The following is a 20,844-nucleotide window of genomic DNA, read 5'->3' as shown; positions in this document are numbered from 1 at the left end:
GGCCAAATTCCACTCCAGGTTATGCTCTTGCAGGGCTCCGATCTAACAAAAGTGGGCCCTTAGCTGGGGTCTGGATGAAGCTGTAAAGGGCCCATGTGGTGCACGTGGTGGGAACAAGTTCTAGATGTAGAAGAACCCTGCTGGAGTTCTGCTTCAGTCCACTACTGGTATAACCAAGCAGAGCATCCTACTGTATTTAAACATCGACAGATTATGGTTGTTAAACTGTTAACGAGTGATCTACACAACTATCAATTTTAATCATCTTGTAACAATCTTCTGACATTTATCCATTCCTTAGAGCAAGTTAAGAGAGAGAAAGCCTGCACCTCTGGTTAGCTTCCAGGTAGAGCCTCATCATACAAGCCCACTGGAATTTTATTTTTTTTCTTCAAAACTTGAGACTCTTTACAGGAAAACATACCAACCAAATGCAAACCTGTCATGGAGAGTATATGAAGGCGTGCATCTTTTCAAGTGTGTCATCCAGCCCAAACCCCCAGAGAAAAATAACAGGGCACAAATTCAGGTCTGCATGGCAATCGCTCAGCCTACCCTTCCGCTGATCTCACTTCAAGGACCATGATACGCACTTAAGAGTTTTCAGAAGTTGCATTTGTTCCCTTTGGATTGAAGCAGTCTCTGAAGACACTACTTTTGTTTCTGCTTGTTGTCATTGTTGCCGTAAGTGGAGCCCTTGTTAATTTCTGTAACGCCTATCATCCATCTGACACCAACAGAAGCTGCAATATAAAAAAAAAATAAAGTTAAAAGCTGCTTGCAGGGAAAGACTGAAGGTGCGTACAGGTGTAGCATTTTGAAAGAGACTAACAGCGTTCTCAGCCTTACAGCAGCACAGCATTTACCACCCGTACTTGACCTGTGATGAAAGGCACGCCCCACACCCCTGTATCAAGTACTTTGCCCAAGGTCTTTCATTAAGGAAGGTCCAAGGTCGCTGGCCTCGGGCCGGACACGTCTGCTCCCACCAGCCGGGAAGGGGCTACATGAACCAACACGGGGGTGAGAGGCACAGGCATATGTCCTTGTGGAACCTCAGACAAGGCTGGCTGTGAAACAGGGGTGCTTTGGGGCCACTGCTGTCACCTGCCTCCCAGGCGCTGAGTGACAAGCTGAACTAACCTATCTGCATGCGAGGTGGGGCAGGGGAAGGGAATTCTGCTTGCTTTCCACAGCCCCCATGCCTGGAAAAGCACGAGCAAGTGCAAGGGCACTTCGGATCTTGATTTTTTAAAAAAAAAAAAAAAAAAAAAAGTACTAAGTTGTGGCATTTTTTTAACTACAGCTCATGAAATAATCCATTGTAAGAGGGCAGGTTAATTTGAAAGACTTATAGTTGATTTAGTGGTAATAATTCACCATGCACAAGATTTTTATTTATTTATTTATTTGTAGCACCTGAAGTGACTATTTAGGTTAAATACAACTTACCCCCTCCCCTCACACTTTCTTTTGGTTTTGTTTTGTTTTTTTTTAAAGGGCTCAGCTGCCCAAAATCTATTATTCCCCAAACTTCTGCTCAGCTACTGTACATATCCAGAACTGCCATGCTTCTTTCAGGCTTAAAACTACTTGGAAGTCACAAACACCTTGCCTCTGCTCAGAACACTTTTTCAAAAAAAACCACCAAAAAAACCCACACCAAAAAAAACCCCAAAACCCAAGAACCTCCCCTACGCCTCCAAATCCCAGTTTCTTCCTGACTGATGATGAAAAGGTCCTATGAGGTCTCTAAATTCATTCCCATCGGACCCATGCTCGTGGGTCTCATTCCCATCAGTCTTCACCTCTCCAAGACGACCCTGAACAATTCCTCACCAGCCAAAGGACTCTTCAGGGTCAGGTCAGAGCCCGAGATTACCCAGCGACTCCAGAGGCTTCACAGCACCACCAAGCATCAACTGCCAACAGCAGGGCTGATCCAACACCCTGTGTCCTGCCATCTGCTGCTCTTCAGCACGGCCATGGGAGAAGGCTGTGGGCTGGTAACCAGTGCTGCCCTGGCTTTACGCTTGTGCTTGCTTGTCCAGCTGTAACCTGGCGCTACCACATCAGCCACGCAAAACCATCACTTTTTAAAACAGCTGCTTCTCTCTTGTGCCTCGAGCAATCTGTTCTGGAGTGGAGCACGGACTATTGGACAAATGTTATAGCTGTAAGTAAGGCAACCTGTAAAAGCTGAGTATATTATGTAGGTCAGAAGACAGGCTAGAAAGCAGCTCTGCAGAGAAGGACCTAGGTTTCCTGGTAGACACCAGTGGGCCCTTGTGGGAAAGGAGGAGGAAGCTGCCTAGGGCTGGATTAGGAAGAGTGTTTCCACAGGCCGAGGGAGATGATCCTTCCCCCTGCTCACCACTTGTGAGGCACATCTGGAGTGCTGGGTCCAGTTTGGGCTCCCCAGTACATGAGAGACAGGGAACTACTAGAGCAAGGTCAGTGAAGGCCACAGCGATGGTTAAGGGGGTGGAGGGAGCACCTTTCACATGAGGAGAGGCTGAGCGAGCTGGGACTGTTCACAGCCTGGAGAAGAGAAGCGTGGGGCAATCATATCCATGTGCATAAATATCTGAAGGGAGGGTGCAAAGGAGATGGAGCCCGTCTCTTCTCAGTGGCACCCAGTGATAGGACAGAAGGCAATGGACACAAACTGAAACACTGGGGGTTCCCTCTGAGCGTAAGGAAAAAAGGAAGAAAAAAAAAAAAAATCTTCTTTACTGTGCAGGTGGTTCAATACTGGCACAGGCTGCCCAGGGAGGTTTTGGAGTCTCCATCCTTGGAGGTATTCAAAACCTGATGGGACACGGCCCTGAGCAGTCTGCTGCAGCTGAACCTGCTCTGAGCTGGGGGTTTGGCCTAAATGATCTCCAGAGGGGCCTTCCCACCTCAGCTATTGTCTTCTGTCTGATTTGCTTGGATAAAGGGCACGGTGTATTTTGAAGAACACCAGCACTTTCAAGATACCAGCACTTGAAAACAAACCAATCGACTGCAGACTCGTGTTTTGTAGTATGACAGTAAACTAAGTGACAGTTCTTAGAAGTGCAGGTGGTAATTGGATAGCAGAGACAAGTCACACATGATGTGACACAGCGATGGCTGAACAGACAGTGGTGCAATGGGGACGCCGGGCTGCCCGGGGGGCTGCCCTGGGGTCTCCTGGCTGCCAAGACACAGGAAAGCAGGGCCCACTCACAGGCAGCGCTGTGCAGTGCACAGCCCAGGAAGGGAGATGGCTCCTAGGGAGTTTGCTGTCACTTACACTCCACTGTTAGTCCATGAATGGAAACGCACACAACTGGGACAAGTGAAGGGTTTCGATCTCACAAACAAAAGAAAAAAAAAAAAATCTCTGATATTTAAATGGCCATAAGCTAGGGAAGACAAGAAGATGATCCAGTCTGGGATCACAACATAATAGGAAGTGTGGAATCATTAAGACTTGAACCAGAAGGGATAGAAACAGCATCTGGAGATGGATACAGAGCATAAGTAAGAGCAGCTGTTGCAGCAACCACACAGCACACTGGTGATTTCATCCAGTTTGAGGAATGCCACTGCCTGGACACCAAAAAATTCCTAGTTCAGCAGTTCAGATTTTTTTTTTCCCCTTCTCCTTTGCTCCCTAGCAGAAGCTGCCACTGCCCTTCTGTTGTCATTTCACCCTGCAGCCCTCAGCACCCAGGGTGCAGGGCGAAGGGGCTGCTCGTGTTTGCCAAGCCTGTGGGTAAGTGCTGGGGTGCCTCAGTGGTTTCGCCCCGCACTGCCTGCCTCCTCTCCACAACTCTCCTGGAGCCTTAGTGCAAACCCTACTGATACTGTCACGTTTAAGGATTTATTCTGCTGTTGTTTTAAATACAACTGTAGTAAGGAGAACTTAGGGTACAAGGAAGGGGAAGAAAGGAGATCAAGCAGGAATTGTGCCTAACGATCAGCTGTAAGAGTTTAAGCCACTCTGAGAAAAGCAGGAGAGAGAAGGCGTCAGGCTGAGGCACCCCCAAACTACGGAAGGTAACTCAGCTCCTGCCATCTTTCTGCCCATCATTACCCGCCGGCCAAAAGCTGCAGGAGGTTGCCGAGGACCTGCTCTGCCTGCCAGAGTGCTGGGGGCTGAGGGAGGGCTGAGCTAACACAAATCGACAGAGCAAATAATGGAATCTCTTTCTTGGAATGTTTTTTAGCTCCAAGAAAGCCACCACCCCAACACCTACAGTACCACATCCCTCAGCAAAAAACCTTAGCTCAGAGCAGAGGATTTTCACCTTTTCTGGCACACCTCAGGATTTCTTCTCATGGGTCGCCTGGGGTTTGTAGCACACAGCAAGTGCTATAAGCAGCACAGCAGGTAGGGGTATAAAAATTTCTCGTATATAGTCTGCTGTACACCTGTTGTATAGGTTATATGTGGAAATGAAGATCTGTACAATTAGAGGTTACTTGAACTGTACAAATTGCCATTTAGTACCTATCTTACATACTATAAAGGAGACAAAACAAGCAAGTAACAAAAAAATACTAGTTTTAGGCACCAGGCTGAAAGGCCAGATTGTCTGGCAGCTCCAACAACAGGCAGAATCAACACAGGCAGAATCCTACGCACAGTTGTACCCTCCTGCTGCTGTAAAACTTACTGTAACACTGCTGGCTCGTCCTTGCCTCACCTTCCACTCATCTCAGCCTATTGGCATCAACAGCTTTGCTGCCCTGACCACATCATGCACCGACTTTTCAGTGCACACTCTGCACTCAGACACTGTCAAGTCACCAAGGACTCACAGTTTGTACTGTGATCCGTGGAAACAGGTTCTCTCATAGCACTATAAATGTGCACGTACTGTAGAGCAGACATACAACAGCTCCTGCAGAATCAAAGCTGGCTCATTACAACTTACGCTTGGTTCAAATAAAATACTTCTCTGGCCTGTAACTGACACTTAACTGCTGGCCCCATGCCGCAAGCCCGGATGCCATTATGCTTTTGGCATTGGACAGGTGAGAGCTACTTCTTCATTTAAAAGCCAAGAGAAGCCCTCACATCTTTCGCATACAGAGCCAACAATCCCCTTTTAATTGCTGTTGCCAGCTCTATAAGAAAATACTTCTAGAGCATGAAGGTTGTGCTTTTCAACATAAATTACCAAAACAAGAACGGCAACCTTACGCTGTGTTCTGTGGAGTCAAATGAGATTGGGGGAACAGGAGGAGGAAGAAAGGAAAAAAAAAAAAAAAAAAGAAAAAGGAAGCTGCTGTCAAATACAAATAGGGACGTTTGACAGACTTGCTCACTGCTTTAACACCAAAATACCATCCCCGAGTTCTAAATAGCAGTTGTGAGCTAAGTAAATAAATCTCTTGCCATGTGTCCTATGAAACTAAAGCCAGCTTTCAAAAGAGACTTTTGTCCCTCGAACTGCTTGAGCATTTATCCTCTGGAGCAGGGACTGCCTTGTGTTGGTTCAAGTAGTATCACAAAGGGCTCCTGGTCCCAGACCAGTAGTTAGATATTAGCACAATGTGATTATTATGATGAGTATAAATAGCCAAACTGCTGCACAGAAAAGCAAGAGGGGATGCCTCAGCATTCTCAGTATAAAGAGGAGACATTGTTTATTTAGGGCTGAAAGTGTTTGAGATGAACCAACAGAGCTATATATACATTGGTTATTCATTCCTTGGATGTGAGAGTTAGGGTCTGAAGTACTACAATGCTTTCACACCAGCTTGACCACCACGGGACATTTCTCTTAGGGCTCTCTCCACCTGAACAGCCAGTTACTTGCAAGCCATTAAGTGTTTTACTGGAGAGGACAATTAGCTGACACTGTCCAAAAGACAAATGACACTCTGGAAACAAAGCGGATGGTATCAGGTAAAAGGACCTCCTAGTTCCTCTGCTCTTTCCCATCACAGAAGGTTTATGCATATCTTGTGCTATCTGCACCCCTGCTAATAAAGGTAATGTTATCAGGTACTGAAATCTGCCCGTAGAAACAGTTACCTACGTACAATGGGCTGTAAGGGACTGCAATAAGCTTCTCAATTCTGGAGTATCAAGTGAGCTGTCAAATTGCCATATAAAAAAAAATAATGTCCTAGTTAACAAACAGAGGGAAAAGGTTTACCAGGAGCAATGTGAAAAGACAGTTTTATTATCTGATCACAACGGTAAATAAATCCCTCTGATTTACAGAAAAAGCTACCTTTTACATTGTTGAGCCACCAGGTACCAATTACTGCTCACACTGGAAAACAGCAAATACAGTCCTCCCTGCTTTGCTACAAACCGGGCCTGCCAGGCAGACAATTCCAACTGGCACCAAGAGTCACAACCTCCAAGGTACATTTGTGCTGACCTACTGCCACCTCCCAGCCATTGCCAAAGTCACTTCTGAGACCTTGCCTAAAGCCGGAGGCAGAACTGCAAAACAAAATACCCGTTTCTCCTCTGTCAGAAGACAGCTGCATCACTCCCAGGACATTCATGACAGTCACCCCTCAGGATAAAAAGCACCGTTTTGGGAGAACAGCCCTGCTCAGCAACTCAGCTATTGGCTTCTAAAGTCAATGTGACAGCTCCAGCTGAAGTTGAGATGCTACCACAGAATGAGACCAATGATTCCCAACTAGGTATAACATTGCTTTTAAAGGGATCTAGCAAAACAGACACAGACCATAACATACTAAGGGAACCACGGCTCTTTTGGCCAGTAATGACACATCCACTTTTAAGTGACCAGGATAAACCAGCTCTGCTTTTTGTTTGTTTTTCCTGAAGGCTGAGCTTCCCTCCACTCCCACAGATTCTCTTCCCTCCACAGCTTCACGACAGCTGCTGTCTCCTAGTAAGTGACATCATCCTTCTTTTTGCCTGCTCATCAGCGAGAGGTGGTTGGCTGCATCTAATCAGTGACAGCTCCATTACAGGCAATGCAGTGTCTTCTGCTGCGCTGCAAATCCTGGCCAATTACAAGCACTCTGGGTGTGATCACACCAGCAATTCAGAGCGAGAACAGAGCTGTTGCTAAGCACGGGGGTCTTCCAAAGGCTGCAGAGGATTGCAACCTGCACACCATCCCATAAACGTGGTGGATATGTATGGGGCAGCAGTGCACGTCGCACAGTGGGCCATTAATCTCGCCATTCTTAATGTGTTCCTCAGCTGTGCTTTTGCAGTCTGGCAGCAGCGTTACAAATAACCTGAGCACGTGTCTTTTGGATTATCGCTGTTTTCAAAAGAGGACTTGCAGCAGCAACTCTTTTGCTGTCTGTTCTTAGTAGCATCATAGCTTTTTTTCTTTACAGGTTCTTTCCCTCACTTCCTGAGAGAAAGAAGATGTGATCTAGTTGTAAATGCCACTAATGGCAAGGTGGTATTGGACTTAGCATGGGGGGTGAGGGGTGTGGTGTCACACAAGTAAATTAATAAATCCAGAAACGTGACAGATGCCACAACACCAAGCATTAAAGCATCCAGCCCTGAGGTTAAAATCCAGAAACCCTGAATTATGCAGCAAGACTCCCTGTGGAGGGTACAAAAGGCATGAGGCACTTTGGAATGGCACCCGACTGACCAGCCCACTGAGTGAAGAAACTTAATTAATAGGAAAATGCTGAAGGAAAGATGAGAAAAAAAAAATTGCAGTGGCGAAGCTTCACTGCCCCATTAGGCCATCATTCCACCACAGACTATGCCAGCATTTCTTCCAAAGGCGGAACAAATGCCCTCGAGTGCTACTGCCAGGAATGTAGCATTTGCCACGGTGTCATACCTCATCCCACCCACTGTTCTATACCCATTTTGAACCAGAGCATAGGGGAGACTGATTGACCTTTCTCTGCAACTAAAGGGGATTTGAACCTAACACCTCCCGTTCCTGAGGAGCACACCCCAACCATGGTGCTCACTCTTCACTCTCATCCTATTCACCAGTCAGAGAAGGTGTACGTGTGTGTGTGGGGGGGGGATGCTACTTGTGCCTTCCAACAAGTAAGGCGGGTGAAAAAGGGTGCTTCTAAGTTGTAGTCACTGCTCCAAGAGCTCCTTACACTTTTACATAAAACATTCCCAGGGTAAAAAGCACCAATAATTTCTCCAGGTGAGGACAAGAGCACAGGATTCCACCCCTCCTTCCCTCTTTGCCCACATTAATGTACCAACTATTATCTTGGGCCTTATCCTTGCTCTGGCATTCCCTCCTCTAGCCCAAAGCATCACAACGCAAATTTCCTGTGCGTGTGCACACACGCACAAATTCTTCCTTCTCCAATTATCTTATTATGTTTTCCTGTTTCCTCTCTGTGGCTATTTTGGACATGGTTTGTAAGCTAACTGTTGTATTTCTGCATCAAAGTTCACTTAGAGCCAGAAGGATGCTGAAGTTCTGGGTTTTTTCCCAAGGGTATTTGTAATATACACAGACATTAAGGTGATGAAGTCATAAAGAAACATGATGGTCAGTGCAGCCATAGAAAATACTTGCTTTATAAATGTATGGCTTATTCTGGAAGGGAACTTACTCTTCAAACAGGCACTCAATTATGTCAAAAAGCACAGACATGCAGATATGATGTGATTTGCCAAACTGACCTGGTTCCTGCTTCCATGAAGGACACCAAATGAGATCTCCCTCCCTTTCTGTGGGCCAGCTCCTTGTTTTGTTCTCCTTCCTCCTCTTAAATAACATACTAGTTTAAACACAAACCAAGGCAGTTCAGAACTACCACAGAAACTGTAGGAATCACCTGTGATAGTCTATGCCCTGTGCTACATAAGTCAGACCAGATGGCTACAACAGGCTGTCCTTCCATCGCAACTTCATGGATTTCCAGTGAATGACATACCAGACTATGATTAGGTGAAAGAATTCTCAACAGAGTAAGTTATCTTTGAGCATCTCTTCTAGGCAGTCAAAGGGAGCCCAGCAACATACTACGCAAGAAAGGAAAGCCTTTGTAGGCAACCCACTGGAAAGATACTGTTCTGGTTTCTACAGAAAGAGAAAATTCCATATGCAGCTCTTACAAAAAATAATACAAAAGAATCTATTTAACCTATTCCAGGCTGAAGTGGATATAGTATGAGATGGTCTGTTGAATTCACAAGTCATGTTTATATTTAGTAAGCCTCAATAAATCACATCTGACAGTTACCCTGTAAGTAATCTATTTCAGAAAACTTACCCATTACAATGACAAATGCAAAGCTAGCCAATGTCAGTGATGATCCACTGTTGATCATGTTGATCATGTTGATAAGCAGCTTGAATAAAGGATATAGCAGCAATAAAGCCCAGAAAAGCCAGTTCAAAAGCGTCCATGGTCGTCGGGGTGGTACTATAGGGACTGCTGGGTAGGTTCCTGTTCGGTAGTATTCTTCCTGGAATGCGTCCTAGTAGAACAAAGGAGAGCAACAATTAAATCCCTGATCTGCCAACAAAACTAGCCATTCCTGACTTTGATGTTCCTCTTTCTGCAGGCTTGTAACCACCAGGGAATTCATGGCTAGAAAGCTTGTACTTAGAAGTCAACAAACACACAGTCAAAAAAAAAAAAAAAAACCACCCAGAAAAGAGCTTACGTTAATGTGCACATCCTTTCTTTCTCCTACACACAGAAGCCTGAACAGTGGCATGCCTGGAGCGTAATAACAAGCCCAGTAAAACAAGAAGGGTGAGGGAACCAGACATCACTGCTGAACCTCCTGCAAGAGCCAAAGCCCCTGGCCAAATACTGCTGGTAAGCCAGAGGAGCGTTTGGCTACATGTTCAGCAGCAGATCCTCTGGTCCCTAATGTCTTCTCCAACTGCTGCTCTGAAACAGCACCCACAGCCCTGTCAGAAAAGGTGAGCAGACACCATCTGGTCCCATACTCCAAAGAACACCACCCCGTCCTGTCTGCTTTGTCCCACAGAAGCAGTCTTGTTCATCTTGTTCCCATGAAGCTTATGGAAGGAAGTGTGGGTGCTGAACGTCTCTACAGACAGTTGAGCATGCAAACAGTTTATAATCTCCCACTGGTTTTGACTAAAGGACTCTCCCTTTTAGTGTAATATGAGGAAGATAATGGGGTGGGGTTTAGTTTTTTTAAGCACAGAAGACTTAGAATTCAGTACCTTCCTCTAGAGCCCATATGGGTGAATGGTATTGCCTTTAGCGATGTGGTCAACCCAAGATATCAAAGTGGGTGGGGAAAATCCCTTCCTACTGATTCAAAAGCAAACATTATCAATCTGTGTTATCACATAAGACTGGTTAATTAATGAAGTCAGCATTAGACTGGCATAAAAAGGAACTTCAATTTAGTCAGAATGAAGTACTAAATTTCTTCAGAAAGGGATGCTTCATGATGGTTTCCAAAAATTCTGGCAAAGCCAAGATTGTCCTCATCAACCACAAGAAGATTATTTCTACTATACTATGATTTTACATTTACTTACACTCCAGCTGACAAAAACCAATTCTTTACTTATTTAACGGCAACTTAAGCAATTGCAGGCTGCTACCATTTTATCTATTTCAAAGGGAACATGCAGCTTTTAAGAGATTACACAGTAATTAAAGCATTGCACTCTATTGAGATTAGAAAAATTATGACTGTTTCGTGCATAAGAGCTGGATTGTACTGGGATCACTATGGCAAATTAATTAGCTGTCTTCAACAAATTACACAGTGTACGAAGTTTTCTTTACAGCGCCTTGAGGATTTTGGTTTATGACTGGTTTAACACAGAGCTACTAATCATCAAGTAAATTGAATTCTACTATATACAGTTAGGTTTCTAAATACCGGTATTACCCAGAAAAGTTAAGAATTTCTGACTATTATTGGTACCGCCATTAGGGGGCCCATTACTACAGAGAGCAAGACACTCCTTTAAAACAGGTGCAGCAGTTCTCTCTGTTGGCTCTGCACAGCATTGGGGCAGCAAAACCATTGGTCACATCTTACCAAGAGGTTTGACACAGATGGAAGAAATATCCAACGGGCAAAACAATGTCAACGGCATCACCTCCACTACACATTTTACACCATTGTGGGGAACAGCTCTTCAAATCAGTTACAATTTCTTAACCTTAAAAACAGTCACATTCTTTGCAGAAGAGATCTCTGGCTTGATCTGTCTTCTAAGCTTTTGCAAGGGTGCCTATGGTACCCGTCAACAGCTCGAGTCAGCATTTAAACCCATGACGTACCTCAAAATTTCCCTCAAGCACCTTGCCCACATTAAGTTCCTTTCATTCCCCTGTATACAGAGAGTGGTTTCAGTTTGTAATAAATCCCACCCACTCAACTACCATATTTGGACACAGAAACATGCTCCCTCTAATGCCCCCACCAAATCTGAGTTACTTCAGACAGTGGGGTGGGTAATGCAGTGTCGGGGGGGAACCGCCTTGTGAGAGGTTAACTGGATTCTTCCTCCCTGCTCCCACCAGCGAGGTCTGACTGCAGAGGTATGCCACTGCCCTTTTGTGAGGAAGCCCACAAAGAATGAGTATCCAAAAATATATCCTTTGTTCCCAAACACTGGAGTTCTGTACACTTCCCCTCTTCAGTTATGCTTTCCTAATTCCCTGGGGCATTCCAGCATATATTTTCATGCCCTGTTTTCCATGCTTCTCTTACAAGTGAGAAAAGTTAGAAGCTCACTTTCTTTTTAATGGAAATTAAGATTCTCAAGCAGAACTTCTATTTCAGGCACTGAGGCTGTAAGGTGAAAAAAGAAAACAAACATGCAAGGGCTAGCACGCTTGTGACTATTATACAGTACCCCTTCAGACCAGGTGGTAAGATGCTCAGCCTGGTCCCTGACAAAGTCAAAGGAAGTCTTTCTAGCAATGGCAGTTTAAAAAAGAAAAGGAAAAAAAGAAAAGAAAAAGAAAAGGCGATGTGCAACCCAAATTCCACTTCTGACACAATTTGGCATTAATTGATAAGTGCTGGCCATCTACAGAAGGACAAAATTGACCCCAGGTGAGGAATCAGCACGTGGACATGGTGCTTACTGTAAGCCTGGAAAAGGAAGGAGAACAGTGTTTGATTTAGAACAGCACAGTGCTGCCACTTCCCTGGCAAGGCCTTGATCATTGCATTTGCAGCAGTGGCTAAACCAGAAAATGAAGAACATAAATGCACCAGATTCCCAGAGAGCACTATGTCAGCTTGACGTACAGGTAAATGAGATCAGGCAAGGAGGTAAAAAACAGAACATGCTTTTCTCAAGGATTCTTGCTCCTTTGACAACTTAAACAAAAAAAAAGAAAAGGAAAAAAAAAATCTTGTCCCTTCACATCCACTAACTGCTGATTTTATTACTCATTTGAACAGCTTTGTGGCCCTGATCGCCATAAGAGCATGGCACCCCAGCCTGGACCTCAGCACCTGTGGCACGCCCCACCTACTACACCACGCTACTAAAGTATAATTCAGCGCACAGCATGTACGTCTTGGGAAGGTACTGCAAAATTATGAAAATCACTGAGAATAAGCAATGGCACATGCAACCATAATGCGAGACAAAATAGGGGCTTTGTTCTTCAGTAGCATGCATACCTTGTCTTTGAAACAGAAAGTGGAGTGCTACAGCCAGAACAGACAAAGCTGGGGATGAGTGTGTACCTTGCAATGAATTACTGCCCTTTGAGTACAGATTTGTTACATTTTATCATAAATATTTACTGACTCTGAAGACAGTAACCTGAAACAGAATTCATTTTTGGAAACAACACCAAGGTGGCAATGCTGCTTGGTATCCAAAGAGACAATTATCTTTAAAAAGATGCATGTCAGAAAGGTGAAGCAGGATTGCATTTTTACCCTGTAGGTGGGCTTTCATCATCTCAGAACTCTTGAAGAAGTTGTCCCTGCTCTATATTCTCCCAGTCTGATTTTACAGACGTGGGCTTGTGTAACGAGGAATGACTGCAACGAAATAACAGTTTCACTAATGTAAAACAGCTGAAGGAAGAAGAACACGCCACCTTCAGGAAAAAAAAAAAAACAACCCAAACCCGCCACCAAACAAACAAAAAAAGAGCTAACCAAACAAATGCCAAACAACCAAAAAGGTTTTAAAGGAAAGGAAAACTGAACACACATTTCTTCCTCCTGTACTTAAATCGGAAACCACAGATTTAACCAACAAGCAGACTAAGCTGTTATGCAGAAAGCAGGACAGACGTACGCTCTGGTTGCACTAGAAATAACTGAGTGTTCGCCAAAGAGGGCATAGCAGAAAAAATGTAAATTACTGTGAACTATGTAATAAGGGATTCAGGAAAACCACCACATTCTCATTTGATTTATGTTCTTGTTCTGGAAATGTCTAAACAGTTCTTAGGAACACAAAACAGGGTTACAGATAAAGTCATAGCAGCAGAAAGTGGACATTCGCAAAGATCAGCAAAAAGACCGTTTGCATTTCTGTGCCTGTAGAGACAGCGCAAGCCGTAGGTAACATAATGACTTTCTCCAGAAAGCTGTTAGGGGTCATGTCTGAATTGGGTGTTACCGGCACAATTTAGAAGGGAGATCAGAGGCAAAGCTAGTAATCTACAACCGAGGTCTCAACATACACGTACTCCATTGCTGTAAGCAAGCTGCTTAGTGGGGCTCCGAATTAAACCAGAAACAGTCATGGTTTGAAGCTGAGAATGGCTAGAACATAGGCAGTCCAAAAATGCTAAAGTTGTGTTCTGGGAGGAATACAACAAATGGCACAGCAGAATTTTGCTGCCCCAGGGAGAGGAAACCGGAGTGTAGCTATATTCTATCACTTCTAAATCCGAAGCACTGCTGTTTTCCAGTCTGAACACGTAACTGAGATCAATTTATTGACGCAAACTGAGTTCCCAGGCCCTCGTGCCTTGCATACCTATGACTCCCACTGATTGAAATAGGAGCGCTGTGTGTATTCAGAGAGCGCATCCCTCAACCATTATCTCCTATGTCATAAAAACAAAACCCATGAGAAACAGATTCTTAAAGTCTGAAGGATGCACATGAAAGGGGGGGGGGGGGGGGGGGGGAGGGAGGGGGCGGAATCTGCAGGCATCTACAAACACACAGTCATATTATTCTGCCCCATCCTATGTAATTAGGAATCTTAAATGCATGCCTTCTATGCACACAATGTGGAAGAAATTTATCAGCCAGTCCTATTAATGTTGGATCTTTGCCTTGGTAAAAAAGACAGGGTAAAACAAGGGACAAAAATCCTAATACACTGAAGTAAAATATACCTCATTTAGCTCATGAATTACTTCTTGATTTAGGAGGTGCCTTTAAAGGGAAGGTCCTTCTACCAACCAGGAAGTAGCTGTGGTTTTTGTATCCTTATGCAACCTTCTAAAGAAGAGTTTTAAAGCCACTCTATTGAGGCTTCCTTAAGTTTTCTTCCTGTTGCTCTTGAAGTACAAAATAAAGGCAATCGTGACTGACAGCACAAGACCAGTTTGTGTCTGAGGAAAGAGAGCACTTTTCCAGAAAAACAAACCAACCAACCCACCCACCCATCCCAAGCTGCCAAAGCAGGACCACTACACATGCACAGTGTAAAAGTCTACTAGCAGTATAAATAACTGAGCAGCAGTGGCTTGCAAGTGCTGTCTAGACAAAAAACCAACCTTTTCTTGATACAGTTTGTGGAGCCAGTTAGAACATTCCTGCTCATCTTCTGGGACTTCCTCTAGTGGAATCCGCCTGCCAACAGTAAACAAGAGCGATTGAAGAATATTAAATACTTCAGCTCCCACAAACAGCACTTACATGATACAGACAGATTATCCGTCTGACTGGAGACTCACTACATTTTCCACCTTTTTTGCATTTGTGGTAACAGCTCCCAGATAAGCAAAGTATAGTTTGCTTCTAAAGCCGCCTTCAGTTTTCAGATATATCTGAAATTCAGAAATTTAGACTTCTGAAATAGTAATACATTGTGTTTAAGCCAACTAGAGCCACTTTCTAGATAAAGGTTTGCAATTTTCTGTTGCCAAACAAAGGTTTTGAATGACTTAATTTCTTACCCCACGTATAGAGTTCAAGGCTGTATTTAATCAGGTAGGCATTAGACAGATAAAACAAACTGTTCTCATACCTAGTGTAAAGCACTCTAATATTTCTCAGGTAACACTTCCAATTCCTATAATTTTTATTATGTGCAGCTGGGTTGGATAATTTCCAGCAAAACGGCTCCTATCACTGAAAAACCCTCTCTTGGCAAAACAGTTTTCATCATATTATGTGATTTTTGGTCAATTATCCTGTCAGAGAAAAAAAAAATCCCCTTGTCATCCTCATTTAGGTATGCTAATAGCAATATTTAATAATTTTACATTTTTCTATATAGCATATATTTTAATTAATATATTTTAATTTTAAATATATTTTAATTAAGAGCAACATCAAATTAACTTCCATTAGCACAGGAGAGAGCATTTTTCACAGTCAGGACGCTCCTGTTTGCAGTTAATAAATTAAGAGGTGCAACACTACTGTTTTGTTCCTTTATTTAAGAAAGTCATAAGATGACAAACATTAGAAGACAACACAATTTAAGCAGAAACAAAGAAGGCCATCCAAATTTTACAAACTTCTACTGAGTGCAACACCTACAGCACTTCAATGAGCAAATATTGAGGATTCTGACGAACTTGAGTTAATTAATTAACCCAATTAATTGCCAAAACAAATTTTGCCATGAGGTTTGCCCTGCCTGTAAGAGCTTTTCAGGAAGCTCAAAAGGACAGGAGGGCAAATAGCTAGTCCAAGCTGTGGAAAGCAATTACCATGCTCTGCCATTTTGACTTGCAGCAGTCTGGAAGGGGTGTAAAGGGAGACACACAGCAAGGTGCGCACACCTCTACACTGTCATAGAGGAACGGCCCACACAGGTAGAGCCAGCTGCTCCTGCATGAACACTAGCCAGCCAGGCCATGTACAGCAAACCCAAGGCTACTAGGCTGAGCTACCTAAGAGAGCCAAGTGGGAACGCAAACTCATGTTGCTTCCATGAGGAATCGAGAGAAAGTTTCTTTTTACCTTTGGGCAAAAACAGTCCTAAAGAAAATTTTTTTTCCAAAGAGGCAGAAAAGGTCACCCTACTCCAGTTCATGTTGGTATGCAAGATAAACCAATTGGACCAGCCAATTATAGCTATAAAAGGGTTATGAAGAACTCCTGATCACTTGTGGGATGACTTCTAGGCTCCTATGCTCCAGCCCTAAGCCATCACATACCCTGAGTGCCTGCAGCATGGGTGCTGCTGGTAGAACATGGCCTGGGAATAAGGGCCTTGGAATTGGCCTATTTCCATGAAGATTATGGGAAGCCATTGGGGTATTCATTGCTTATAGAACATTAATGATACAGAATCCAGGTAATTGTTTATTCATTAAATAATCCCCTTCTTGGTAGGGAAGGAGCGCATTCAAATACATCAACTACACCAAACAGAGATGGCAAAAGTCCTGAGCCTGGCCTCCACCTGAGTGGGAACTATTGTGCCAGAGACAGGTGTAAAGCCACTCCATCCTAGTGTATGTTTGGTATTCTGGCCAAGTGACTGAATACAGGCCCCACGGTTGCTGCTGAGCTGACAAACAGATGCACTAACAAATAATAAAAATAATAAACAAAAAAAATCCTGTAGACTTTTATCGGGTCTCCATATACTCATAGACATAGAACTTTACAAGAAACCTTTCCCATCCCATGTGAGCTTTTATCTGCAGTTCTGTGAAGCCAGGTTGGCAGAAATTTGCTATCCGTTACCTACTTGAAAATATTTCCTTATTTGTGCAATTGTGATTGCCAGTACACTCTCCCATATGCCAAAAAGGAATTAAAATACAGATTACTTGCCTTACATACAAATCTGCATGATATTTCTTCCCATTTAGAACTCCCAGCAATGTTGGATTCTCATTATTTCTAAAATTGAGAGTAGAATCATAGACTGCAGAAACTACAAGAAGAGAAAAGGTTATCTGATTACTGTAGTAACAGAACGAAAATAAGTCATTCTGTCTCAGACAAGAAGCATATTTAAATATGAAGTCATCAGCAATAGCACGATAGTTTGAGCTGTCACCAAGGTAAAGATGACAATGGAATATTCAACATGCAGGTTTTAAGAAGCCAAATAACCAGTAATCCTTTCAGGAACTGCACCAGTAGAATGGAAAGGTTTGCTCTCCACCCTTGTCTGCTTCCCCATCAGATGCAGAACACTGGACACAGGGAATGCAGTTATAATTGCTGACAGTTGATATACCTAGGACATCCTAAGAGTCAAATAGCTGGAAAACTATTAGCTTTCTCAACTCACTGTGCATGACACAATTCCCCCCCAAATCCAGGTAAATAACCAGGCAAATACACGCTTTATAAACAGTGTGCAGTATATACAGTTTGACTAAGAACAGGTAAAGTGCATGTCAGACAACCTACAGCAAGAGGGCTTAATACAACTCTGAATTGCTGCAGTTCAAACCAACCTCCCCTTCACGTCCATTATTTGGTAACTGAGGCACTTGCTATAGGGCAAAGGTAGAGATAGAATAATAGACTGTGTCCCACGTGAGCTGGGCTGCTGCTATGAAGACATGCAGCTGTGAGGAATACAACATCCAAGTTCCACAGAACAACACTGCAGCCAGCCTCAAGAAAACACTGTTTCTGCAGTTCAGGACTGCACAGTTAACAGTGAAAGTATTTGCAAATACTTCGTTTGTAGTTAAACTAAGACAGCATTAACAAGCAGTTTCTACAGAAAAAGTGTTTACTGTTTTAAACTCAAAGTTTCTTTGAACACATTCTAAGAAAAGCTATTTTCCTGATGTCACAAAATTACCAGAGAGCAAGTAATTTTCCTGACACTGAAACCAATTGTGCATCGTGGTAAGAATTCCAAGATCGATGCCAGCAAGAAAACTTTTTCTTTTGGGTCACAAAAGTGACTGATGCACTTCACACGTAGCTTGCTGTATTTTAGGTTTTCTGCTCTAGAGTTTTGCAGTAATGAACACTGTGATGAACCCTTATTGTGAGCACTCTTGACTCACCTAAGAAAGCCTTTTATTACACAGAACAGATTTGCTTTCGGTTTTGAAGCCTCTCTAGCTATGACTATGATAAATATGGCTTGGTCACGACATTCAGCCCCCAGAAACTCACCACAACATTTGTTATTTCAAAACAAAATTCACAGCACGGAAGAGAATTGCCTGGCTTCAGCGCTGCAAGGAAATCCTGAAAACAGAGGTCAAAACCCTGTCATGGCATACAGACCATATACCTTATCAGCAACTCTACTCTTTTCCTACTACAGTTGAGTTTTTAGCCCAAACTCAAAACTACAACGCAGAAGAAAAAATCTACTTCAAGCATGCTACTCTCTCCCTGTACAATGTAAGTAGGAAAATACTTTTTTTGAATAAATTATCTACCTCCATTTTTAAGCTTCTTAGTGTAGAAGGATTTTACTAATCTACTCTAATTTACTAATCCAATGTAATTGAAGGAAGACAAGAGCTCAATTTGCTTTATACACTGTAAGCTTCTTAGTTTATTCTTTAATAGCATGAAATTATTCTAATGACAATAGGGATGCAATAAAGGAAAGTATGATGCACACAGCACTTTGTCTTTTAGAAGACATCTACTTTTGAGTTTTGATATGAACTGGGCGCTTGTTCAGACACACTGGAAGATGCTTCTGTTCTGAAAAAACTTCTGCAGAGTTGGTCAAGAATGTCTTTATGCGCTGATGGGCCATACACAGGCTTCTCCTTTGCTCCAGGGAAAAAAAACCCATTCCAGTTTGTAACTGGTCTGTAGTTTGATATTCAGTCCAGTCCTTTTTAATATCACACTGAAATCCGGTGTGAAGCAGTGCCAAATCCAAGATGACGATAGCATATTGAAGAGTAAACAGAGCTCTGTTCTATCCAGATATAAAATAACTGAAGAATTAAGCTTTTCCATTTTGAAAGTGCAGGAAAAAAACAACAGTAGAAATGTCAAAGAAAAAAACTGCACAGAATCAAAATTTGCCAGAAAGCTTCCACAGCCAAAGCAGCACTAGCATGCTGCGTGACACATCAGATCGCTTTTCATTGAATGTATATTTTGTAATTACATATAGAGCTGGACACCTCATGACCTTCTCATCCAAAATCTGAAGAGTCAAAAAATTCCATGTTCTAAACCAAGTAAAAAAATAAATCCACAGTCTCAGTCTCACACTAATTTAGGCAGCATTTGAGAAGTTTTCCTTCAGTTGTGAAATAAAATATTTTCTCAAAGAAGTTATCTTAAAACATCTTTTTCATTAAAAAACAAACACAATTCAGTATTTGGAAGGCTTTTCAAAGGCTCAGAACAGAGCATAACTGAAAACAAATTTTTTCCAGCTGAACTGTTATTTTCTGACAAAAAAGGCTGGGTTTTTTGGTTTTGTTTTCTCATCTCTGCCCAGCGTTCTTACAGAGCACTATGTACTTAAGAATTTAAGATTTAATTTCTTAATTTTGTCCTAAGAAACCTTCAGATTACATCTCTAGAGATGATTTGTCTTACTTCAACATTCCTCTTGAATTTCATGCATTATATTGTGGACATGGTGGATTACGCCAGAATGACCATCCGACACATCACCCTCCAGGCGATGAGTATGCCTACATACAGCTTCACACAAGCACATGATGATCTGAAGTGAAGACTGGGAAAGGGAAGAGACGGTGGAATTCACTGTACTGCTGGTATGACAGCCACCTTGACACAATCCTTTGATTTAACATCTCATTGCTCTGGCCATCTTGGTCAAAAATCACTTATCCTCTCCACCTTGGCAGCTTGCCCAGGAGGATGACCAGGAGTGTCACTAAACATTGAAAAAAATCCAGGACTAAAGTGAAGTTCATGGGAAAAAAAGTCATGGCAAACCCTCAAACACTGTCATATTGAACTCCATTAGAACATCACCGTGGAATTTATTCTCACGTGTTCCCTCTAGGATAATAGTTCGCAGCATGCACAGCGGGAGAAAAAGGTTGACAACTTGGAGTTATCTACAGTCCATCGTGAGGCACATTTTTAAATACAAGTCTTAACTAAATAAAAAACAGCTGAAAGGAACCGCCTGATATACAGCCAGGTAATAGAAGTAACAGTTAAATACATCTTTTGCTATATTTATGACATGTATTTTTACTCTAAGTAATGGCTGAATGTTTCAGAAACAGTTCTGTATTTTCATTTGCTTCCACGAACAGTACAGGTGACAAACTTTACAACCTAACAGCAATTTATTAAGACAGCGAACAGCTTCTAGAAATGAAGTTCCTGGGGACTGCATCTGTACTACCAAACCAGTAGAGATGGCCATTGATAAAAATATCAGAATCATCTCAAAAAATACTAAAAGCACTCTAAGAATCAAACTGTGTGCCAAGACCTGAATTGCTGAAAGTCTCTGAAGATAAAAGAATCCATTATCACTTATAAAAGAAATGAGTTAGGAGGGAAGGTTCTTTACTTGTTATTTTGTGTTAAAGATTTTTTTTTATCCAAATACATCTGTTTATGGTGACAGATATGGCACCACTGGTATGGAGGAAGTTTCCCATGTCTGCACATTAAATAAACTCCTCCTGAAGCTTAAGTTTTTCAAAACAGATGGACTTCCCAGTCCATCACCAACACCCCTTTCCAACAGACACAGAACTACTGCACCAGGTAGCATTAAGAGTTGATAGAAAGTTTTGAAAAGGACCAATGTGTGATCACTGCTATTGTGGGTGAATTACCTCTACAGCCACAGA

The 20,844-nt window shown here is 42.8% G+C and overlaps 1 protein-coding gene across 1 annotated transcript in view; it reads right to left on the bottom strand.

The window, feature by feature from the left end:
* Window positions 1–651: 651 nt before the first annotated feature.
* The window catches only part of AGPAT4 (1-acylglycerol-3-phosphate O-acyltransferase 4), a 60,710-nt gene continuing 40,517 nt past the window's right edge, over window positions 652–20,844 (bottom strand). The window contains exons 5-8 of the mRNA XM_086461064.1: window positions 16,883–16,985; window positions 14,644–14,719; window positions 9,199–9,406; window positions 652–743 (exon numbers count right to left, since the gene is read on the bottom strand). Of these exons, the coding sequence (XP_086317190.1) occupies window positions 652–743; window positions 9,199–9,406; window positions 14,644–14,719; window positions 16,883–16,985 (479 nt within the window). The remainder of the gene's footprint in view (window positions 744–9,198; window positions 9,407–14,643; window positions 14,720–16,882; window positions 16,986–20,844) is intronic.

Source organism: Leptosomus discolor, chromosome 2, assembly GCF_034619465.1.
Source record: "Leptosomus discolor isolate bLepDis1 chromosome 2, bLepDis1.hap2, whole genome shotgun sequence".
Taxonomy (NCBI): domain Eukaryota; kingdom Metazoa; phylum Chordata; class Aves; order Leptosomiformes; family Leptosomidae; genus Leptosomus; species Leptosomus discolor.
Note: the sequence above shows the minus strand (reverse complement) of the source record. Positions and strands in the feature narration are given on the sequence as shown.